Source organism: Phalangium opilio, unplaced genomic scaffold, assembly GCF_054372755.1.
Source record: "Phalangium opilio isolate 3A_F unplaced genomic scaffold, DU_Popi_V2 ptg000038l_1, whole genome shotgun sequence".
Taxonomy (NCBI): domain Eukaryota; kingdom Metazoa; phylum Arthropoda; class Arachnida; order Opiliones; family Phalangiidae; genus Phalangium; species Phalangium opilio.
Genome location: NW_028324161.1, coordinates 4,392,898 through 4,414,818, shown reverse-complemented (window position 1 = coordinate 4,414,818; position 21,921 = coordinate 4,392,898). Strand labels below are relative to the sequence as shown.

Genomic DNA, 21,921 nt, shown 5'->3' with positions numbered 1-21,921 from the left:
CAACTCCAGTTTTGGTTTGGGGACGGCAGTAGGCATTTATGGGCGGGATTTGAAAGTGAACTAATAAATCCCGCCCACTAGGCTTAGTCAAGCCAAAACTGGAGTTAGTGAGGAAAGTCACCTTGTAGGGGATCCAGTGGATCCGCGCTTTGCTATAACAAGAATGAAAACTTTGTAAGAGCTTATCGCAAATGAAAACTAGACCGCCACACCACCCTGGTGTGGGTGGTAGCATATTTTAGGTACCGAGGAGGTGAAAATTATTCTGAGGTAATGAGGCGTTTAAAAAGTATAAGTTTAATATATACACGTTTGAACACAAGTTATTTTACACATTAGAGAAGGAATATGTATCTATACCGTGCATTTAGTTTGGATCCAGATTAATACGCCCTCTAGTGCACATTTTTCGACTAAAAAAATAAGACCCATACAGAAGAATACGGTACTGTTCTTCAATAACACGTGAAACTTTAACACAACAAAAGCCGCTACCATAGCAACCAAATTGATTTTTGGGATATGGTATTCACTCAACCATTTAAAGCAAGTCGATCTCGGCTGTGGATTAATTTAAATCAATACCACTAGATGCTCCCATAGTCGAGGGGTGGAGTTGACAGGCCCACCAACCTTAGTTAAGGCTAGCTTTAGCTCCGCCCTCGTGGACCAATTTTAATTGGTTCCTGCCTTTGGCAAGTTAAATTTTGGTGTGTAGAAGATTAGTCGGATTTTAGGGACGAAAAAGTAGCTTTAAAGGGAGGGTGAAGTAGAAAATCAAGTGATTTTTTATCGATTCTTCTCTTAATTATAAGACCAGTCTGCATGGTCGAACATTCAGGAAATACTTCCGAATGATTTTAAAATTCAAATTTGGCTCAGATTTTAAGGATAATTTTAAAGAAGGTCCTCCGACCAATCGCGTAACGACCTGCCTTTTTATTAACAAAATTCTCGTAAATTTATCACGAGATTTGATAAAATTCGCGCGCGACGTGATAATCGTGGCGCGAGACATGGAGCGTGCCACGAGAATTTTGTTAACAAAAAGGCCGGGCTTTACGCGATTGGTCGGAGGACCTTCTTTAAAGTTATCCTTAAAATCTGAGCCAAATTTGAATTTTAAAATCATTCGGAAGTATTTCCTGAATGTTCGACCATGCAGACTGGTCTTATAATTAAGAGAAGAATCGATAAAAAATCACTTGATTTTCTACTTCACCCTCCCTTTAACAAGACCGCAGAGCCTCCACGTGGACAGTTTTAAGAACGCCCAAGATCAGAGCTCCACGTGGACAGCTTTAAACACCCCATTCCCGCTTGTTTTCGAATTACCCTTACTAAAATATTGCATGATAAATAGGTAGATATTACATGAATTTCACGTGATTGTTACCAAGTACAAGTGAATATTACGTGACACAACGTGTCAATGATTATCACTTGTGTTTGAGAAGTATTTCATTAGTGAATACCAGCTCTTGTGTCACGTTAGATGACTTTTCATATTCAAGGTGATTCATGGGTGACACTCGCATCACTTATATATACCCATGGATATCGGTCACGTTCAAGGCAAAGCCTTTATGAAATGAGGGTTCCTGATAGCAATATCAGGTGAATAACATCCAAAAATCACTTCGGGGCTCTGTCGATACTGTTTGTTAAGAACTCAGTGAGCGCATGTCGGATGAATATCTGACAACAAGTAACACTTCACTGGGTTTATGTACACCTTGTTGAATATTGGACATTTAATATTCACCCGAATTACACCAGCCGCGCAGATCACAAACATTCGTGAATCCAAGAACCACCAACAGTAACTTATATGAAACGTAGCGAATATTGAAGATTCGATATTCACCCGAAATTCACCAACTGCATATACGTGAATTAATGGTTTATCATTTATGTCTGGTGTATCTCAGATCAACAGCGAGTGATAAATTATCACTTGTATCTCATATTAATAGAAAGTGATACATTTTCATTTATGTCAAGTGCATCTCAGATAAATAATGGATGGCAAATTATCATTTATGTCAAGTGCATCTCAGATAAATAATGGGTGACAAATTATCATTTATGTCAAGTGCATCTCAGATAAATAATGGGTGAAAAATTACCATATATGCAGGTGTATCTCAGATCAATAATGGGTGACAAATTATCATTCATGCCAGGTGTATTTCAGATCAATAGCGACTGATAAATTACCATTTATGTACTGAGGTTGCCAGGTTGGTGAATATTACACATTCAATTTTCACCAGAGATATACTAGCTGCGCTCGTCAGAAACATTCAAGAATTAATGTGAGGTCCGCGATTCATCCAAGAATCACCAACATATATAAACCATAGTGAATATTGGAGATTCGATATTCACCCGAAATTCAGTAACTGATATATGTCACACACTTAAACGAATTAATGTTTTAACATTTATGTTTGGTGTTACTCAGTTGAATAGCGAGTGATAAATTATCTATTATGTCAGATGTATCTCAGATCAATAAGGAGTGAAACATCAGTTTTGACAGGTGTATCACAGATCAGTAGCGAGTGACAAAGTGTCATTTATGTCTGGTGTATCTCGGATCACTAACGAGTGATAAATTATCATTTATATCTAGTGCATCTCAGATAAATAATGGGTGACAAATTATCATTTATGTCTAGTGTATCTCAGATCACTAACGAGTGACAAATTTTCATTTATGTCGGGTGTATCTCAGATCACTAACGAGTGACAAAGTGTCATTTATGTCTGGTGTATCTCGGATCACTAACGAGTGATAAATTATCATTTATATCTAGTGCATCTCAGATAAATAGTGGGTGACAAATTATCATTTATGTCGGGTGTATCTCAGATCACTAACGAGTGACAAATTTTCATTTATGTCTGGTGTATCTCAGATCACTAACGAGTGACAAATTTTCATTTATGTCGGGTGTATCTCAGATCACTAACGAGTGACAAATTTTCATTTATGTCGGGTGTATCTTAGATCACTAACGAGTGACAAATTTTCATTTATGTCGGGTGTATCTCAGATCACTAACGAGTGACAAATTTTCATTTATATCGGGTGTATCTCAGATCACTAGCGAGTGACAAATTATTATTGATGTCTGGTGTATCTCAGATCACTAACGAGTGACAAATTTTCATTTATGTCGGGTGTATCTCAGATCAATAACAGGTGATATCATTTGTGTCATTTATTCGGCCCTATCTTGGTATGATAGTGCTTCCTTTAATTCGTATTATAATAAAGATTTTGAATAAAAATGAAAGACAAAATCAGAAGTCTTTTTCATTAAGTTTGTTAGCTGAGAAATAAATATATTTTTTTCGTTTTAATTATCATTTAAGCGTAATAACAGATGACCAATTTCGTAGTATGCCTTATTTTACATTTCCCATAATGATAGATAAGCCAGTATCTCGTAATTGAATGAATCGATCATTGCGTCCTCGGATTTTTAAATCAATCGTGGATATCGAAGCAATGTTCAATTATCGTTAAGTGCAGCCACTTGACACCGTCCATATTTTTCGAAAACCGCCCACATGCGGGGTTTCGTTTGAATGGGACGTTTGAATTTTGGGTACAGCCGAATGGGGGAGAACCTTCGTGTGTCACTTATATTAGGTGTATTTCAGATAAACTAGTGATATAATATCAACTATTTAAGGTGTATCTCAGGTCTATCGCAAGCCAAAATTTGTCACTTTTATCAGGTGTACCCCAGGTCTGTTGCAAGAGATAATTTGTCACGTACATCGGTTCAATAACGGGCGATTATTTGTCATTCATGTCGTGTCTTTCGGGTCCATGGCAAGTGATTATTTGTCACTCATCTCGGATGGCTTTTGGGTCAATAACGGGTGATTATTTGTGATCTCGGGTCAATAACGGGTGATTATTTGTCATCTCGGGTCAATAACGGGTGATTATTTGTCATCTCGGGTCAATAACGGGTGATTATTTGTCATCTCGGGTCAATAACGGGTGATTATTTGTCATCTCGGGTCAATAACGGGTGATTATTTGTCATCTCGGGTCAATAACGGGTGATAATGTGTCACTCATGTCGGGTGTCTTTTGGGTCAGTAACGAGTGATTATTGTTCACGCATGTCGGGTGTCTTTCGGGTCAATAACAGGTGATTATTTGTCATCTCGAGTGAATAACGGGCGATAATGTGTCACTCATGTCGGGTGTCTTTCGGGTCAATAACGAGTGATTATTTTTCACTCATGTCGGGTGTCTTTCGGGTCAATAACGAGTGATTATTTTTCACTCATGTCGGGTGTCTTTTGGGTCAATAACGGGTGATTATTTGTCATCTCGAGTAAATAACGGGTGATAATGTGTCACTCATGTCGGGCGTCTTTTGGGTCAATAGCGGGTGATTATTTGTCACTCATGTCGAGTGGCTTTTGGGTCAATAACGGGTGATTATTTGTCACTCATGTCGAGTGGCTTTTGGGTCAATAACGGGTGATTATTTGTCACCTCGAGTCGGGTGGCTTTTGGGTCAATAACGGGTGATTAATTATCTGTCATCTAGGGTCAAAAACGGGTGATTAATTATCTGTAATCTCGGGTGATTATTCTACATCTCGGGTCAATAACGGGTGATTAATTGTCACGTATGTCGGGTGTCTTTGGGTCAATAACGGGTGATTATTTGTCACTCATGTCGGGTGGCTTTGGGTCCATAGCGGGTGATTATTTTTCACTCATGTCGGGTGGCTTTTGGGTCAATAAGGGGTGATTATTTGTCATCTCGAGTAAATAACGGGTGATAATGTATCACTCATGTCGGGTGTCTTTTGGGTTAATAGCGGGTGATTATTTGTCACTCATGTCGAGTGGCTTTTGGGTCAATAACGGGTGATTATCTGTCATCTAGGGTCAATAACGGGTGATTAATTATCTGTCATCTAGGGTCAATAACGGGTGATTAATTATCTGTCATCTCGGGTGATTATTTTACATCTCGGGTCAATAACGGGTGATAATGTGTCACTTATGTCGGGTGTCTTTTGGGTCAATAATGGGTGATAATGTGTCACTTATGTCGGGTGTTTTGGGTCAATAATGGGTGATTATTTTTCACTCATGTTGGCTGTCTCTTGGGTCAATAACGGGTGATTATGTGTCACGTATGTCTAGTGAAAAATGAGTGATCAGGTGTCACACAGGTTTATAACGAGTGATAATATGACTCTTATCACAAATGACAATCAAGTGTAAGTCACGTAATTTTTACGTAAACGGTCAACGTGAAATATAAATAAATAGCAGGTCTATATTGGACTAATTTTAGGCAATACTCGGAGGTCTATTTTTGAGTAAGGGTATTATTAGGCCAATTATTATTATTATTATTATAACTAAACCATATTGTATTGAACGTTATTAGAAATAATAGGTACATAGATTTTTAGCGAGAAAAAACTCAATGCAAACTTCTCTAACCGCTTGAAATCACCATTAATGAAACAAGTACAAAAGGTTAGTTTCTTTACCTGATCTCGCAGTGTTTTGTTCGACTTCTCAAGTGATTCCACTTCGTGTTCTTTCTCTTTCAGCTTACTTTTTAAACGCTCAGTAGTTTGTTGCCACTTTTTACTCTCTTCCCAACGAATAAGTTCTTCCCTTGCCTACAAAACAAGAATGATGGATTTTCAGGGTTCGTACGAAATTTTTACATTGAAAATCCCTGACTTTTCCAGGTTATCCCTGACCAAATTTTGGAAATATCCCTGACTATTTTAAGGTGTTTACCAGAGCCCACTTCATCACACCTTTCTCATATTTAGTATTGCTCGAAGCATAGCTTAATATACCAAACGAAATCCCTGACATATCCCTGACTTTTTGGGTAAAAGTTTCAAATCCCTGACTTATCCCCGACTTTTTCCCCTATTTTCCATATCCCTGAATTATCCAGGTTTTCCAGGTTATCCAGGTCCCTTTGAACCCTGATTTACTACACTGCATATTTGGACTCATAATAGGACATCGTTGTTGGGGTACAGAGGCAACTGTACTATAATAGTTACGTATTACAGTACTTAACGCATGCAGTGGAACTGACCACATCAAATCCTGCAAGCATTAAGAATATACTAATTACTTTTTGCGCTTTCTCATCCTCAACGTAAGGCTTTTCCGGTGGTTCATGACGACGTATTAGTTCCTCTAAAAATCGAATCTGTTCCTTCAGCTCCGAAACTTCTTCAACACCATTCTCTTCAACTGGAGCCTGAAATGCATGTATTTCTTAACACCATCAACAACTCATGACCTCAGGAGTGAACCAATTATTTAAAGTCAGTCATATTACACAATTAACGCCTCTAATGGGCTGTTCACTCCTGATGCCAACTGATTTCTAAGAACATGCAGTTTCGACGTACGTTTGAAGTAGGTGGTCGAGCTCTTTCCAGTCGCCTTTTCATATCTTCATTTTCTTTAAGGGTTTTCTCCAAAAAGTCGTCATTTTGATCTAAAAGAAACACAATTCGCATTTCTTTATAAGTCACTGACACATTTTAAAGCAATTGCTGGCTCCTGTAGCGCCCCTAACATCCCGGCTAATCTATATCTATATAAATCAAAGTCCTGACTGACTGATAATCAACGCCCAGCCCAAACCGCTTGCCCTAGAAGGCTGAAAATTTGCAGGAACGTTACTCATAAGTAGTAGGCGCGTACTAAGAAAGATTTTTCCAATCCGCCGCCATCTTAATAAATGGCGCCCCGAAATGTAAAAAATCTTCTCTATGCAACAAAGTCCGCGCTTTTCAACCAATTTCGCAAATATTTAGTACACTGGTTTCCTTTAACCTATAGACGGGCTGAATGGTCTTTCGGGTTCGATTTGTTGCCATCTTTTTAAATGGCGGCCAAAAACTTAAAACCCTTCTTTATAGAATAATGTCCGCGTGAAAAATAACAAAAAAAATGTCCCGACGGGCTGACGGGCAACGCCGAGTGCCTTCGCTCCTAGGGTGCTACAAAAATATTAGTCATCAGTAAAATCTACCCATTCTTTATATCATTTTAGATGGAAGTTCTTATTACACGCGAGCGACGCCGCGGCTAACAGCTAGTCTTTAATAAACCAAATTTATCCTGCCAAAAGCAGTAACCAATAGGGACTTGGTATTACTACGTCAGGCTACCTTCCACTAGTGCTAAAAAACATACCAGGAGGAGGGGCTTATAGCTTTCATTCTGTAAAAAAAAAATACAATAATGGCGCTGGGGGCGGAGTTAAGCCCTAATTGCCAAGTCCCTATTAGAATGAACCTAAAATTAACCTTTGCCAGGCTTAGCGGGCTTGTCAACTCCACCCCTCTAGCAAGGGCTTTGACACAGCTGGGACTATTTTCAATCGCGTATTCGCTGTTGTACTTCGTCGATTAAAAATATTACTAACCCGAGTTCATCCGAAATGCATCCAGTTCAACAGCAAGTTCACTTATCCTTTCATCCCTTGAATTTATCTGCTTTTTCAAATTTTCTCGCACTTTTTCCAAATTGTGGATTTTATCCTTTAGTTAAAAGTGATCATTATAGCCACTCCATAAGTTTATGAGATATGTTCCATAAGTATGACACTTCCTATACAGCCCTAATTCAGCTAGTTCTAGAACGACTTGATAATTGACTACTCGCGGTTTTGCAGTCCTCCTACCCATGGATTAACTAACGCTAGGGATTGTTCACTAACTGGGTTTCCCATGTATTATTATAGCCAACTACATGTTCCGAATTATTCCTTGATTCCCCTCTTCATTCCCCCAATTTATTGGACCAAATCGGATGTAGATATGGCGCCATCTCTCGGCAAAATAAATCGTTTTTGCCCAATTTAGGCAGGATTTCAATTTTGACGTCATAGGCCACGTGATATTTGGTCCAATTTTCTTATAACTTCCTGTTAGGGATAGTAGCTGCTGCTAGGGGGCGTTTGGAACATGCATGCGTTATCTTTTTGGGGGAACGAACTACCCCTAGCGTTAGTTAATCCATGTCCTACCCAATTAGTCGATACTAAGGCCCAGCAGACGCTTACCAGGCGTTGCTTTATGAGAATCTACGACAAGCTCTCAGTAATCAGTGTCAAACTTACGTTACAACGAGTACACTTATATTTAATAAATTTAACTTTAACCTGATACTCTTTATATTTTAAATCAGTCGAAGTTTGAGTTTCTTCGTCTTTTGTCTCAATTTTAGCGACAGTTTCCGGCTCGTCAAATTGCACTTGATTGATTGAATGTTTTGATCTATCAGGCTGACTTAGAGATTCGTGTGTATCCGCCTGTTTAATTGATGTCCTTCTCATATACTGCATTTCAGATCTCAATTTCCGAATTGCATTGATTAGTTCCTGGGTTATGAAGCAAAATCAAAAGCACTTTTGTATTTATGATTTTGATTTAGTTATGGTATTTTTCATTCTTAATAGGGTATTTTTAACTATCGTCTTGATATAAGTGACACATTGATCATTCTGAGCGGAGCCTACATAGCGTAGGCTCCGTTCTGTACAATTACTGTACACGTTGCATTGAATATTGAATTACCTTACGGTAATCTCACCCTATATTCTTTCCGTAATCTCGAAATAATCGCGCCACAATCTTGGCGTAACCTCGAAATAATAGCGCCATCTAGTGAGCGAATTCTGTACTTTGATTTTATTCCGTATTTTAAAAATGGCCGCGGACAACAACAATCTTTATGACACAGAGTTAACCCTTTGTCAGGTCCCGAATGAAGTTTGCAAACGCGCGATCTCCACTCCCTTAAATCCCTATCACTACTTTTACAGCCAAGAACTGAACATGTTCTACCCCAACTTGCCACATTTATTTTTCAAAACATACTAATCATCAATGAGAATTAAAAAATATGTTCAAATCACCAGATTCACCGTGCCAAAGGATTTCAGACGATGGTTTTGAACTTCCTGCTTTTGAACGCTAGATGGCTTTAAGCACCGACGTTTAAAGAGACAAAAATACCGAATTTTACGCTTTACTTCGACGCTAGATGGCGGTTTCAAAAACTACTAAGAGGCAATGGCAGCCCCCTTGGAATTTGCCTGGTAAACGACGTATTCCCAACGAAATATTTTCGGCGTAATCTCGCCAATGAGATAGAATATATGTTTTAAACCTAGAGTCACAACGTGTGATCTCGAGATCGACGTTTCGCGATACACTTTTTGTCGAGCATGAATCTTTATCAAATACTGGTGGCGCCACCTATTAATCACTCGAAGAACCTTATTATTACCGTCTGCTGCTATAATCTACGTAACAAGCTGTCAAGATAGTTTTTTAAACGTGTTAAATAAAATACGCGAGTTCAATAATAAAAACTCTAGTCCTTTTTAATCTAATAAATAGATGAAATAAAAATCATAACGATGTTTCTGATTGCAAATAAGCAAGTAAAAGTTGTAATTAGTTCCGCTACAGGCTCACAGGTGGCGCTGTCATGTTTTGATAACCGTGCTTGATAAAAACAATGTGTTTCTCGGCGTAATCTGGACATAATCATGCCTTAATCTTGGCGTTACATCGCTTTTATTCTGGGAGTAACCCGTGTAATCCCAAATTAAGTAGTCGGTGTACAGCGACCACCATTTCAATTCTGGAGACTCATAGAGACCGACCTCATAAAGGTTCCCATACCTATGTCACCTTTCATTAAGAGTGCAAACCCACGTCGTTTAAATGAAGCGTATGACAACCGTACATTATAAAATCAAATATTATTTGCGCTAGCTTACATTCAATTGTTTTTCCTTGCCATAAATCTGATTTTTAAGGTCTTTCAGTATGAGTTTCAGTTGAATAACTTGAGCAGGCTGATTGCCGATTTGTTCCTCGAAATTTCGATTCACAACTTGTACCATCTGTTGGTGCCTCTTTACTTCTTCCACACCTTGCAGCCTTAAATACAGCTCTTGCTTAGTTCTAAAATGCATAAAGAGTGCATATAAGATTCTGAAAGAATATTAAAATCAAGACATACCTCTCCTGTTCTTCTTCAAGTTTTTCCGTCAAATTGTTAGCTTTGATTTTCCACTCAACTGTTTCTTGTTGAGCTACGTTTAATTGTTTCATGAGACCCGATAGTTTTGTCTGACTGATATCCATTGATTCTTCAAGCTCTGTTACTTTCGAAAGCTAAGGAAGACAGAAGATGGAAAATATCTTGTAAATTTATGCTATTGTCAAATAGTGTAAAAAAACCGGAGCCTCCGAGATGATCTAGGCCCGTGCGTGTCGATTTTTATGTGGGTAAATATCCAGTTTCATACAGGAAATATTTTCACCCAATATGTGTACTAGATGGCGCTTTTATTGCAGTTGCGAAAGGGGTCTTCCATAAATTGTCGTTGATATTTTAGGGGCCAATTATAAAAATTTTATGAAAGAGAATGGTTTTCCCTTAAATTAACGTAATTGTTTCAGGGGCTATTTACTTTTTATTGAATCTTTTTTGTTAGATTTTATGGACAACAAAATTAATTATGAGATTTTAACATCGTTGTTTTTTTGGTAGAACAAAAACATCTTGAAGTTGCTAATTCACAGTTTTATTATACCATAAGAGGAATTTTTTTAACCCCTTCGTAACCTTTCATTTTTTCAACCTTAGCTTTTAATCCTTTACTTCTTTGACATGGATGTTTAATAAAAGCCTTTGGAAATTTTCTAAAACATTTTTTTACTATCCGCGACCTCGGTTTCACCGCTCTACGTCTATACCTTGCCCTAATATTGTAGCAGTCGACGGCTGAAGTTATGTTTATTTTACGATACTAAAAGCGCTACCAAGCGAGAAAACATGGCAAACTAAATTAGTTAAAAAATATTCTCGCTTCGCGATCATCTCGGAGGCACCGAAAAAAACCCATGAAAATTCCTCACTAGACTCGAGTTCAGTTCCTGCATCAGCAACTTTTTATCATCAGCATCCGAGGCACTTTTGGTTTTGGAAAGAACGTAATCTCTCTGCGCACTTTGAAGTTTACTCTGCAGTTGCAACAATTCTCGTTCATAATGCAGCTTTTGCGATACCGTATCATCTTTCAGTTTATTGAGAAGTTCTTGATAACGCGTAATACTTTCCTCTTTTTGGTTCAAGCGAGCCTGTAAACAATCTATGGTAGTTTGGGCGACACTCAGATTCTGTTTCGCTTCGAAATAGTCCACCAGTTGAACTTCGGGGCTCTGCGATGTTTGCAATGAAGGCGCTGTGTTCAGACTAGTTGGCATTCGGGCTATCAAGTCATTTAAGGCTTCTTCTCTGGATTTCAATGCATCTTCAGCTTCTTTAAGACGTCTTTCTAGATTAGCTACAGTCTGCGCAAACAAACAGACAAACTATTAGAAATAATAGTATATCAAAAAGAGAAATATTCTTAAAGGAAAAGTTCAGGTAACATTCTATTGTACTTTTTAAAGGGAGGGTGAAGTAGAAAATTAAGTGATTTTTAATCGATTCTTCTACTAATTATAAGACCAGTCTACATAGTGAAACAATCAGGAAATACTTCCGAATGATTTTATAATCCTCGTGGCACGTTCCGTTTCTAATGAAATTTATCACGAGATTTATAAAATTTTCGCGCGACGTGACAATCTGAACCCAATTTGAACTTTAAAATCATTCGGAAGTATTTCGTGAATGTTTCACTCTGCAGACTGGCCTTATAATTAGTAGAAGAATCGATAAAAAATCACTTGATTTTCTACTTCACCCTCCCTTTAAAGAACGGACTTACACTAAATACAAAAGGAAAAATATAAAAAAAATATATATCTGGTTATAAAATAATTTGCATTTATTTAGTCTTCAAAACGAGGACTACTGTGGGGTCTGCTAAACCGAACCTCTTACCCCTACGAAATTGGATGAATTCTCACAGGATGAGAGGTAAGAGGTTCGATTTAGCAGACGCCACTAAACCAATGGCGGCGCAGTAGTCCTCGTTTTAAGAGAAATTAAATGCTAATTATTTTGTAATAAGGGATCATTTATTTTTTCAGGGATGTGCGGGTACTGGAGTCCCAATTTTAAGCCTTTGCCAATACCCGCCGAGTCTGTCAAAATCCCCACGGGTCCAGTTCATGACGTTACTGAGCATGTTTCAATACTTCTACCTTTCATGGTTAAATAATTTAATTAGTAACAAGTTATTAAATAATATTGTTTAATGAATTACATTATGGGATAATGGCTCAGCTTTGAAATCTAGCTTTTAATTGGACTGTAAGGAAAAACAAAGACTCGAATTGGACCCGAAAGCTAATTTTGGGGATTTTGTAGGACCCGAGGGGTAATTCCCGAAGTTTACCCGACACCCAAAAATCTGGACCCGCACAACCCTGATTTTTTTTAATATGTTTAATTTTATATTTAGCCAAAATTAAGGGATGTTATGATACCTGAGCTTTTCCTTTAAAAATGGAAGCTCCTGTGGCGCCCCAACATGCTGGTTATTATAATCTACACAATAATTTTATCTTGCCAAAGGCAGGAACCAATCAAAAGCTTAACAGGATAGTAAACTCCACTCCTCAACAATGGGAGAGCATCTAGTGGCATTTTTTAAAACTAAACCACAGCCAAGGCTTAGTTGCTTTAATAAACGTACCTCTCTAAGTGCTCGAACTTCACTCGCAGAGACTGATGATTCTAATGCTTCACTTAAAACGGAGTCTTCTTCTAAAGGCAGATCATTCAAAGCTTCTTGCTCGTGAATTGAATCTCCATTGAGGCTTTCTTCAATTTGAACTAATTCTTCTTGAGGTTCTCTAGCTTCACTTCGAGTCGAAACACTTTGAAGCCTATTTGAAGAGAGCCCTCCTAAAAAGTCCAAATTCCTAGCATCAATTTCCAATTCTTGCTCTCTAAGTTGAGACTCTAGTCTGAGGTTTTGTTCTTCCAATCGAAGGATTTTTGCTTCCAATCTATTTACAAGCTCTTTCAAAGCATCACTTTGACTGGAATATCTTTCAGAGAGTCGTTTCGAGTGAATTTCTCCCATCTGAACCACTTCAATCCTGACAATTAATCGTATTAATTTGCAGGGTTGGTACGGAGCCCGGATTAATAATTGAAAAAAAAGAAGAAGAAAACCTGAGGGGTCACTCCGACATTTACACGAAATCCCGTACGCTTCTCGCAAAATCTTTCAGACAAAATCACGAAATCAAAGATGAAATTTCGAAATCTTTTGGCGAAATCGTGAAATCAAGAAGAGATCACGAAATCTTTGGTGAAATCGCGAAATCGACGAAGAAATCACGAAATTATTAGCAAAGATCGCGAAATCAAAGAAGAAAATTTTGGCGAAATCCCGGAATCAAAGAAGTCTTTAGCGAAATCGCGAAATCAAGGAAGAAATCCCGGAATCAAAGAAGTCTTTAGCGAAATCAAGGAAGAAATCCCGGAATCAAAGAAGTCTTTGGCGAAATCAAGGAAGAAATCACGAAATCTTTCTCGAAATCACTTAATCTTTCTCGAAATCACTTAATCTTTCTCGAAATCACTTAATCTTTCTCGAAATCACTTAATCTTTCTCGAAATCACTTAATCTTTCTCGAAATCACTTAATCTTTCTCGAAATCACTTAATCTTTCTCGAAATCACTTAATCTTTCTCGAAATCACTTAATCTTTCTCGAAATCACTTAATCTTTCTCGAAATCACGAAATCTTTCTCGAAACCACGAAATCTTTGGCGAAATCACGAAATCTTTCTCGAAACCACGAAATCTTTGGCGAAATCACGAAATCTTCCTCGAAATCACGAAATCTTTGGCGAAATGACGAAATCTTTCTCGAAATCACGAAATCTTTCTCGAAATCACGAAATCTTTCTCGAAATCACGAAATCTTTCTCGAAATCACGAAATCTTTCTCGAAATCACGAAATCTTTCTCGAAATCACGAAATCTTTGGCGAAATCACGAAATCTTTCTCGAAATCACGAAATCTTTCTCGAAATCACGAAATCTTTCTCGAAATCACGAAATCTTTGGCGAAATCACGAAATCTTTCTCGAAATCACGAAATCTTTGGCGAAATCACGAAATCTTTCTCGAAATCACGAAATCTTTGGCGAAATCACGAAATCTATCTCGAAATCACGAAATCTTTCTCGAAATCACGAAATCTTTGGCGAAATCACGAAATCTTTCTCGAAATCACGAAATCTTTGGCGAAATCACGAAATCTTTCTCGAAATCACGAAATCTTTGGCGAAATCACGAAATCTTTGGCGAAATCACGAAATCTATCTCGAAATCACGAAATCATTGGCAAAATCACGAAATGAAGGAAGAAATCACGAAATCTTTTTCGAAATCATGAAATCTTTCTCGAAATCACGAAATCTTTTTCGAAATCACGAAATCTTTTTCGAAATCATGAAATCTTTCTCGAAATCACGAAATCTTTCTCGAAAATCACGAAATCGCGAAATCCCGTAGGCTTTTTTGGTATTGTCGGACCCCTCGAGAAACCCTAACCTTTTATGCCAATCCATAATCTTTTCAACTGAAGAGCCGGATTTCAATGTCTGTATCAACTCCTTAGCAGATTGAAGTTTAACGCTTAGCTTCATTTTATCCTCGTCAATCTTGGAATTTTCCTCTTTAACTTTTTCCAATTCTTTTCGCAAATTATTCCTCTCATTATTGAGATCTTTAACTTCCTTCATCAACTCCTCTTGTTTAACAATAGGAATTGACGATGAAAATTGCCGTCGCAGTTCGTAAAGTATTCTAGTCAGGAGCTGGATTTTGCTTCTAGCTTGGCTATGAATATTGTACACTTCGTCTTCTTTGTCAACACACCTAATGTTTAATAATGTTGCATTAATTAATACAATTAAGCTATTTAATTGGGAATTAAATTTTGTAGTAGGCCTATATACTTTTTCTGGAGGTTTTGGTTCCGTTTTTCACTTTGATCCAATTTTTGTTTGACAGCGTTTAGTTCTTGTTGCAGTTTAGTTTCATTGAGTTGATAACCTATTATTTGTCTGTGCAAATTACCTATAGACAATATTAATAAAATATATTAATTTTAAATTTTTAGAGTGTTTGTGTGTGCACTTTTGGCCATATTTAGACCTAGGGGGTGATAACTTTAAATTTGAATGCACATCGATTACGTAATCAACGATTACGCGAAGATTATTCAGCTTACACCATGAGTACGTAAATTACGCTACGCGGAACGCACAGATTACGCGGTTTACATCAAGAGAACACAAAGTACGTTTAGAATACATGATTCTGTTTAAAACGCGCCGAGTCCGTTTTGAATACGAAGTGTATGTTCAGATTGAACCGATTATGTCGAATTGCTTTTTGAACGCGTCGAGAGCTTTAAGGTAGCGCCGAGTGCTTTTAGATTTATAATGCCTAGCACGATTACACTATGCCGAGTACGTCGAGACTATAGCAGTATTATCAAAAGTAGATAGGGGGGAAAGTAAAGCACTTGGAAGATCCCCGCGCCATGAAAACCTAGAAACCCCCTTTCCTCTCTCTCACAGTTCCTACCCCCTCGCGTAGGAGAGGCATTGCACATTGCCAGTGCCTATTTGCAACTGAAAAATAGTTCTGTAAACAGTTTTAAAAGGACTCCTACTAGCTAAGGCTTAACAAGATTGCATACGGATATACGGTAAAGCAACATCTGTGAGTGGAAACGTTAAAATTTATAAATGACGATCTTTTTACCACGGACGATACTGGAAGTAGAATTAGAATATTTAACTCTATGAAAGGTAATGGATCCATGAATGAACTGTTATATGATATGATTTGCCAGTGTGATCTTCTTAAGTCAAAACATGAAGAAGATAGTGGTGGTTATTCTTCATTTCTTTTTGCCTGGACTAGGTGGATTAGTCAACTAAAATGGGCCCGACCCTGCAATTATTTGTGACATAGGGAAATACAAACATTAAAGGATAAAAATCAGAGCACCGAATTTTTAAACACTGTAACACTTGGTCTATTTGAATTTTCCTTTAGAGCAGACGATTTCACCGGCTACTGTCCCGGGTCGCTGCCGTCGCTATGAACTACCTCTCAAAAAAAAATCGATAAGGGGTTGGGGTGTTTTCTCAAACTCGCATAGGGGGTAAGGGAGAGGAGAGAGAGCTTCTAAACTTAGAGGAAACCCACAGTCAAAGGTGGGGGACCATCCACGAGCTTTACTTTCCCCCTATCTACTTTTGGTATTATGCGGGTTTTGAAGACTATGCACCATTTCGCGTTAAGAGCTGGCAAATGAAAAGTAATCAGCCCATTGCTGAAGACTTACCAGATGATAACTTCTCGTCACTAGAGGCTTGCATATCCAAGAGTAAATTCCTTGTCATTTCCAGTTCTTTTTCGGTGACTTCCCGGAATCTTTCAACTGTTTGTATTTGATACTTGGCAGATTGCAAAGCTGCCTTATAGCGATCAGCATCTTCTCTTAACCTCAATTCTTTGCACTCTAACTCGCTCACTTTTGTGTTCAAGGCGTTGTATACTTCATTACTGACACAATCTAAAGAAAAATGGAATAATGCGCGTTTGTAGTCACCACTTAAAATAAGGGAAACGAAACTAGGAAATAAAGGCACGTTTTGAGATACAGTATCGGAATTTAAATAAACGAGGTACTGTAGTCATCAAATCTAAAGCCTAGCTTTCAACAATTGAAATAATTTGCTTTCATTAAAAGTTAAAAGTTCGGTTCGTTAGGAAAAATTAAGTGACCTAGACGTTATTGCTCGACTCCATGTCTAGTTCTTAAAACAAAACTTGGTAAAGGCAGACGACTTCTGATAGGTTCCTGCCTTTGACAAATTAAGTTTCATGTGCAGAAGATTATCAAGCATACATTGCCTTTAAGTTCAGCATAATCAGCATAATGTTCCTAATCTAATGTTAATTTCAGCCGTGTGTTGGTTATGAGTCTACTGAACTAATTTTCGAATAGTATGTCAAAAGATATGCTTGAGATCCAGTTTCTAAACTCATTTCTTTCCACAATTATAAGCATCACGTCAATTGTAAACAGTACAATTGGGGTTTCTGGAAATTTGGCTAAACATTAGTAACATAATAACATACCATTCAACTTTTCTTTAAGTATTCTTTCCCTGTTTCTGATGTCCACTGCCTCTCTGGTCAGCTCGGCAAACTTCTTTTCCAGTTCACAATTTCTAGTATCCATGCTATCAAAAACTTGTTTGAGTTGCTCGTGTTGCAATAGAAGGTGATCGGCTCTTTGTCGTTCATTGGCTTCCTTTAACAAAGTAACTCGCAGTTCATTTTGTAAACTAGCTTCATCCATACTCGCGTCATTTTCTGTAAGGTTACCAGTTACGTAAGAAATTTCGTAAACATTTCAAAGTGCACTGCTTACCAAGAATTTTGACTTTCTCATTTAAGAGGCGATTATCTATTTTAAGTTTATCACATTCTAATTTTAATTTCTTGGTTAGCTCCTGAAAAAAGGTTTTGATAAGTATCAATGCTATTTTTTATTCATAAACGTCACGACAATACAATGAAACATTCGCGTTTGCACCCCATTTTCAAGTTGAATAACTATCCTGCCCGTTTTCGCGTCCCTTAATTACGCTGCTCGTTTTCGCGTCCCTTAATTACGCTGCTCGTTTTCGCGTCCCTTAATCACGCTGCTCGTTTTCGCGTCCCTAAATCACGCTGCTCGTTTTCGCGTCCCTTAATTACGCTTTCCGTTTTCGCGTCCCTTAATTACGCTTTCCGTTTTCGCGTCCCTTAATTACGCTGCTCGTTTTCGCGTCCCTTAATTACGCTTTCCGTTTTCACGCCCCATAATTACGCTGCTCGTTTTTCGCGTCCCTTAATTACGCTGCTCGTTTTTCGCGTCCCATAATTAAGTTACCAGTTTTCATGTTCCATTAGCTAGGCTAATAAGTATAATATACAACAACTATGCGAACACAGTAATGAATGTATGATCTTGGGCCTACCTCTTTCTCTTGGTATTCTTGAAACTTCGAGTTATCTTCATTTTGCTTTTGAAGCAGCTTTTGGTAATTTGTATTAAGATCTAGGAAGCTACGATTTGCAATTTCCAGCTCTGTCGCTGGTATGGAATCATCCAAGGCCTTTTGCAAATTTAACACTTTGCTATGAGCCCTCTCCTAAAATAACCACAGCCAATTAGAGCACTGAGGCAAATTATACATATCACCCTAACCAAAAACGGATTTATGGTAGGAAGAACGTCGGATCATAGCTTTAGCCTCTAGTACCATCCTCGCATACTATATTGAGAAACTTCGTCTGCTTATATTTTGACTCCACCCACAAATTCGATCTCTAGAAGTAGCTATATACAGAATTTGTGGGTGGAGTCAAAATATAAGCAGACGAAGTTTCTCAATAAAGTATGCGAGGATGGGGAGTGAATTCGCTAACTCCGACGTTCTTATCCCATAAATCCGTTTTTGCCCTAACCCTATAACTCTTAAGTATGGGTTTATCGTTAGAGCTTATACAATAGAGCTATCTCAGTTGTGACGTCAATGCCTAGGTAAAACCGTCATGGACTTAGCTTTGGCAGTGGGCGGCCATGTTTGGTACCGCTTTGGTTCTATGGGTAAATAACATGAGTGACGTCACAATAAGGCTTCTGAGATAGCTCTATTGGCATTGTCCATAAGACAAAATGAAAGGCACAGTGGCACCACGAAAGAATTGAACCTATTGTCTACTGAGATTCTCTTTCGTGCTCGAGTAGGCGATTGTTTCTGTTTACAGCAAATAATTGACAAAGTATACAACGCCGAGTGACGCTACTCTATGATGTATACACCGCCACGTGATGCCGATCTGGGCCATCTACGAGATACAGCGACAAGAAACGCGACTCTACCCATACATGAAGGATGTGTGCTCGTTGCAAGTACCCTTTCGACTCATTCTTACGGAGTGTATGTTAAGCTTATAATAACATCATGATATTTCAAATTAAACATACCTTGTATCGTAATAAGTATTTCATTTTCTCCAGACTATTCAATTCGAGGCTCAATAACTCTTTTTTGACAGCTTCATTTTCTTTTCTTAGATCACTTTCTGATGCAGCGGAAACTTCAAGTCTCCTCGATAAAAAATTTACTCTACAAACAAGCTGCGAATCTTTCAACGCAGCTTCAGCCAAGGCTTTTTTCATTTCATCTTCATCTTTTTCAAGCGTTAATATAAGATTCTGTCAATTGTAATTTCGATAAGAATATTAGGCGACCTTTAATTGCCTTCAAAAAGAACTTAGTTCACACTAAAACAATATTCAATTAATCTAACTATACCGAAAACAAATTTTCAATTAATCGAACTGTACCGAAACAATTTTCAATTAATCGAACTGTACCGAAACAATTTTCAATTAATCGAACTATACCGAAACAATTTTCAATTAATCGAACTATACCGAAACAATTTTCACTTAATCGAACCATACCGAAACAATTTTCACTTAATCGAACCATACCAAAACAATTTTCACCTAATCGAATCATACCGAAACAATTTTCACTTAATCAAATCATACCGAAACAATATTCAATTAATCGAACTATACCGAAACAATTTTCAATTAATCGAACCATACCGAAACAATTTTCACTTAATCGAACTATACCGAAACAATTTTCACTTAATCGAACTATACCGAAACAATTTTCACTTAATCGAACCATACCGAAACAATTTTCACTTAATCGAACCATACCAAAACAATTTTCACCTAATCGAATCATACCGAAACAATTTTCACTTAATCAAATCATACCGAAACAATATTCAATTAATCGAACTATACCGAAACAATTTTCAATTAATCGAACTATACCGAAACAATTTTCACTTAATCGAACTATACCGAAACAATTTTCACTTAATCGAACCATACCAAAACAATTTTCACCTAATCGAATCATACCGAAACAATTTTCACTTAATCAAATCATACCGAAACAATATTCAATTAATCGAACTATACCGAAACAATATTCAATTAATCGAACTATACCGAAACAATTTTCAATTAATCGAACTATACCGAAACAATATTCAATTAATCGAACTATACCGAAACAATATTCAATTAATCGAACTATACCGAAACAATTTTCACTTAATCGAACCATACCAAAACAATTTTCACCTAATCGAATCATACCGAAACAATTTTCACTTAATCAAATCATACCGAAACAATATTCAATTAATCGAACTATACCGAAACAATATTCAATTAATCGAACTATACCGAAACAATTTTCAATTAATCGAACTATACCGAAACAATTTTCAATTAATCGAACTATACCGAAACAATTTTCAATTAATCGAACTATACCGAAACAATATTCAATTAATCGAACTATACCGAAACAATATTCAATTAATCGAACTATACCGAAACAATATTCAATTAATCGAACTATACCGAAACAATTTTCACTTAATCGAACTATACCGAAACAATTTTCACTTAATCGAACTATACCGAAATAATTTTCACTTAATCGAACTATACCGAAACAATTTTCACTTAATCGAACTATACCGAAACAATTTTCAATTAATCGAACTATACCGAAACAATTTTCAATTAATCGAACTATACCGAAACAATTTTCACTTAATCGAACTATACCGAAACAATTTTCACTTAATCGAACTATACCGAAACAATTTTCACTTAATCGAACTATACCGAAACAATTTTCACTTAATCGAACTATACCGAAACAATTTTCACTTAATCGAACTATACCGAAACAATTTTCAATTAATCGAACTATACCGAAACAATTTTCACTTAATCGAACTATACCGAAACAATTTTCACTTAATCGAACTATACCGAAATAATTTTCACTTAATCGAACTATACCGAAACAATTTTCACTTAATCGAACTATACCGAAACAATTTTCACTTAATCGAACTATACCGAAACAATTTTCAATTAATCGAACTATACCGAAACAATTTTCAATTAATCGAACTACCGAAACAATATTCAATTAATCGAACTATACCGAAATAATTTTCACTTAATCGAACTATACCGAAACAATTTTCACTTAATCGAACTATACCGAAACAATATTCAATTAATCGAACTATACCGAAACAATTTTCACTTAATCGAACTATACCGAAATAATTTTCACTTAATCGAACTATACCGAAACAATTTTCACTTAATCGAACTATACCGAAACAATTTTCAATTAATCGAACTATACCGAAACAATTTTCACTTAATCGAACTATACCGAAACAATTTTCACTTAATCGAACTATACCGAAATAATTTTCACTTAATCGAACTATACCGAAATAATTTTCACTTAATCGAACTATACCGAAACAATTTTCACTTAATCGAACTATACCGAAACAATTTTCAATTAATCGAACTATACCGAAACAATTTTCAATTAATCGAACTACCGAAACAATATTCAATTAATCCAACTATGCCGAAACAATATTCACTCAATCGAACTATACTGAAAAACTGTTTGCTTGATCAAAAATCATAATGAAAATCTGCTTAATTAATTAAACCGTATTGAAATATGATATGATTAACCGTATGTGGGCAACCCAATGAGTAAAACTTATCACCTTTCCCACTAGTGTAAATGGGCCTTGAAATGTTCAAAGAGTATTAACAACATTATTTTCATACCTCAAAGCTAGGAGGATATAGGGGTGAAGGAGTCTTCGACTGCCCGATTTCTCATTGAAACGCGCTTACAGATTATGGGCCGTGGTTTCC

At 37.0% G+C, this 21,921-nt stretch overlaps 1 protein-coding gene across 1 annotated transcript in view; it reads right to left on the bottom strand.

Moving 5' to 3' along the window:
- Positions 1 to 21,921, bottom strand: part of LOC149682732 (centrosomal protein of 290 kDa-like) — a 37,648-nt gene that overhangs the window by 15,018 nt on the left and 709 nt on the right. Inside the window, exons 2-17 of the mRNA XM_089834336.1 lie at positions 19,102 to 19,332; positions 18,089 to 18,262; positions 17,497 to 17,578; positions 17,202 to 17,438; positions 16,402 to 16,632; positions 14,999 to 15,119; positions 14,592 to 14,918; positions 12,714 to 13,122; positions 10,984 to 11,418; positions 10,082 to 10,236; positions 9,837 to 10,023; positions 8,208 to 8,426; positions 7,470 to 7,584; positions 6,445 to 6,533; positions 6,162 to 6,290; positions 5,551 to 5,685 (exon numbers count right to left, since the gene is read on the bottom strand). Coding sequence (XP_089690462.1) covers positions 5,551 to 5,685; positions 6,162 to 6,290; positions 6,445 to 6,533; positions 7,470 to 7,584; positions 8,208 to 8,426; positions 9,837 to 10,023; positions 10,082 to 10,236; positions 10,984 to 11,418; positions 12,714 to 13,122; positions 14,592 to 14,918; positions 14,999 to 15,119; positions 16,402 to 16,632; positions 17,202 to 17,438; positions 17,497 to 17,578; positions 18,089 to 18,262; positions 19,102 to 19,296 — 3,240 coding nt within the window. The 5' untranslated portion in view covers positions 19,297 to 19,332. The remainder of the gene's footprint in view (positions 1 to 5,550; positions 5,686 to 6,161; positions 6,291 to 6,444; positions 6,534 to 7,469; positions 7,585 to 8,207; positions 8,427 to 9,836; positions 10,024 to 10,081; positions 10,237 to 10,983; positions 11,419 to 12,713; positions 13,123 to 14,591; positions 14,919 to 14,998; positions 15,120 to 16,401; positions 16,633 to 17,201; positions 17,439 to 17,496; positions 17,579 to 18,088; positions 18,263 to 19,101; positions 19,333 to 21,921) is intronic.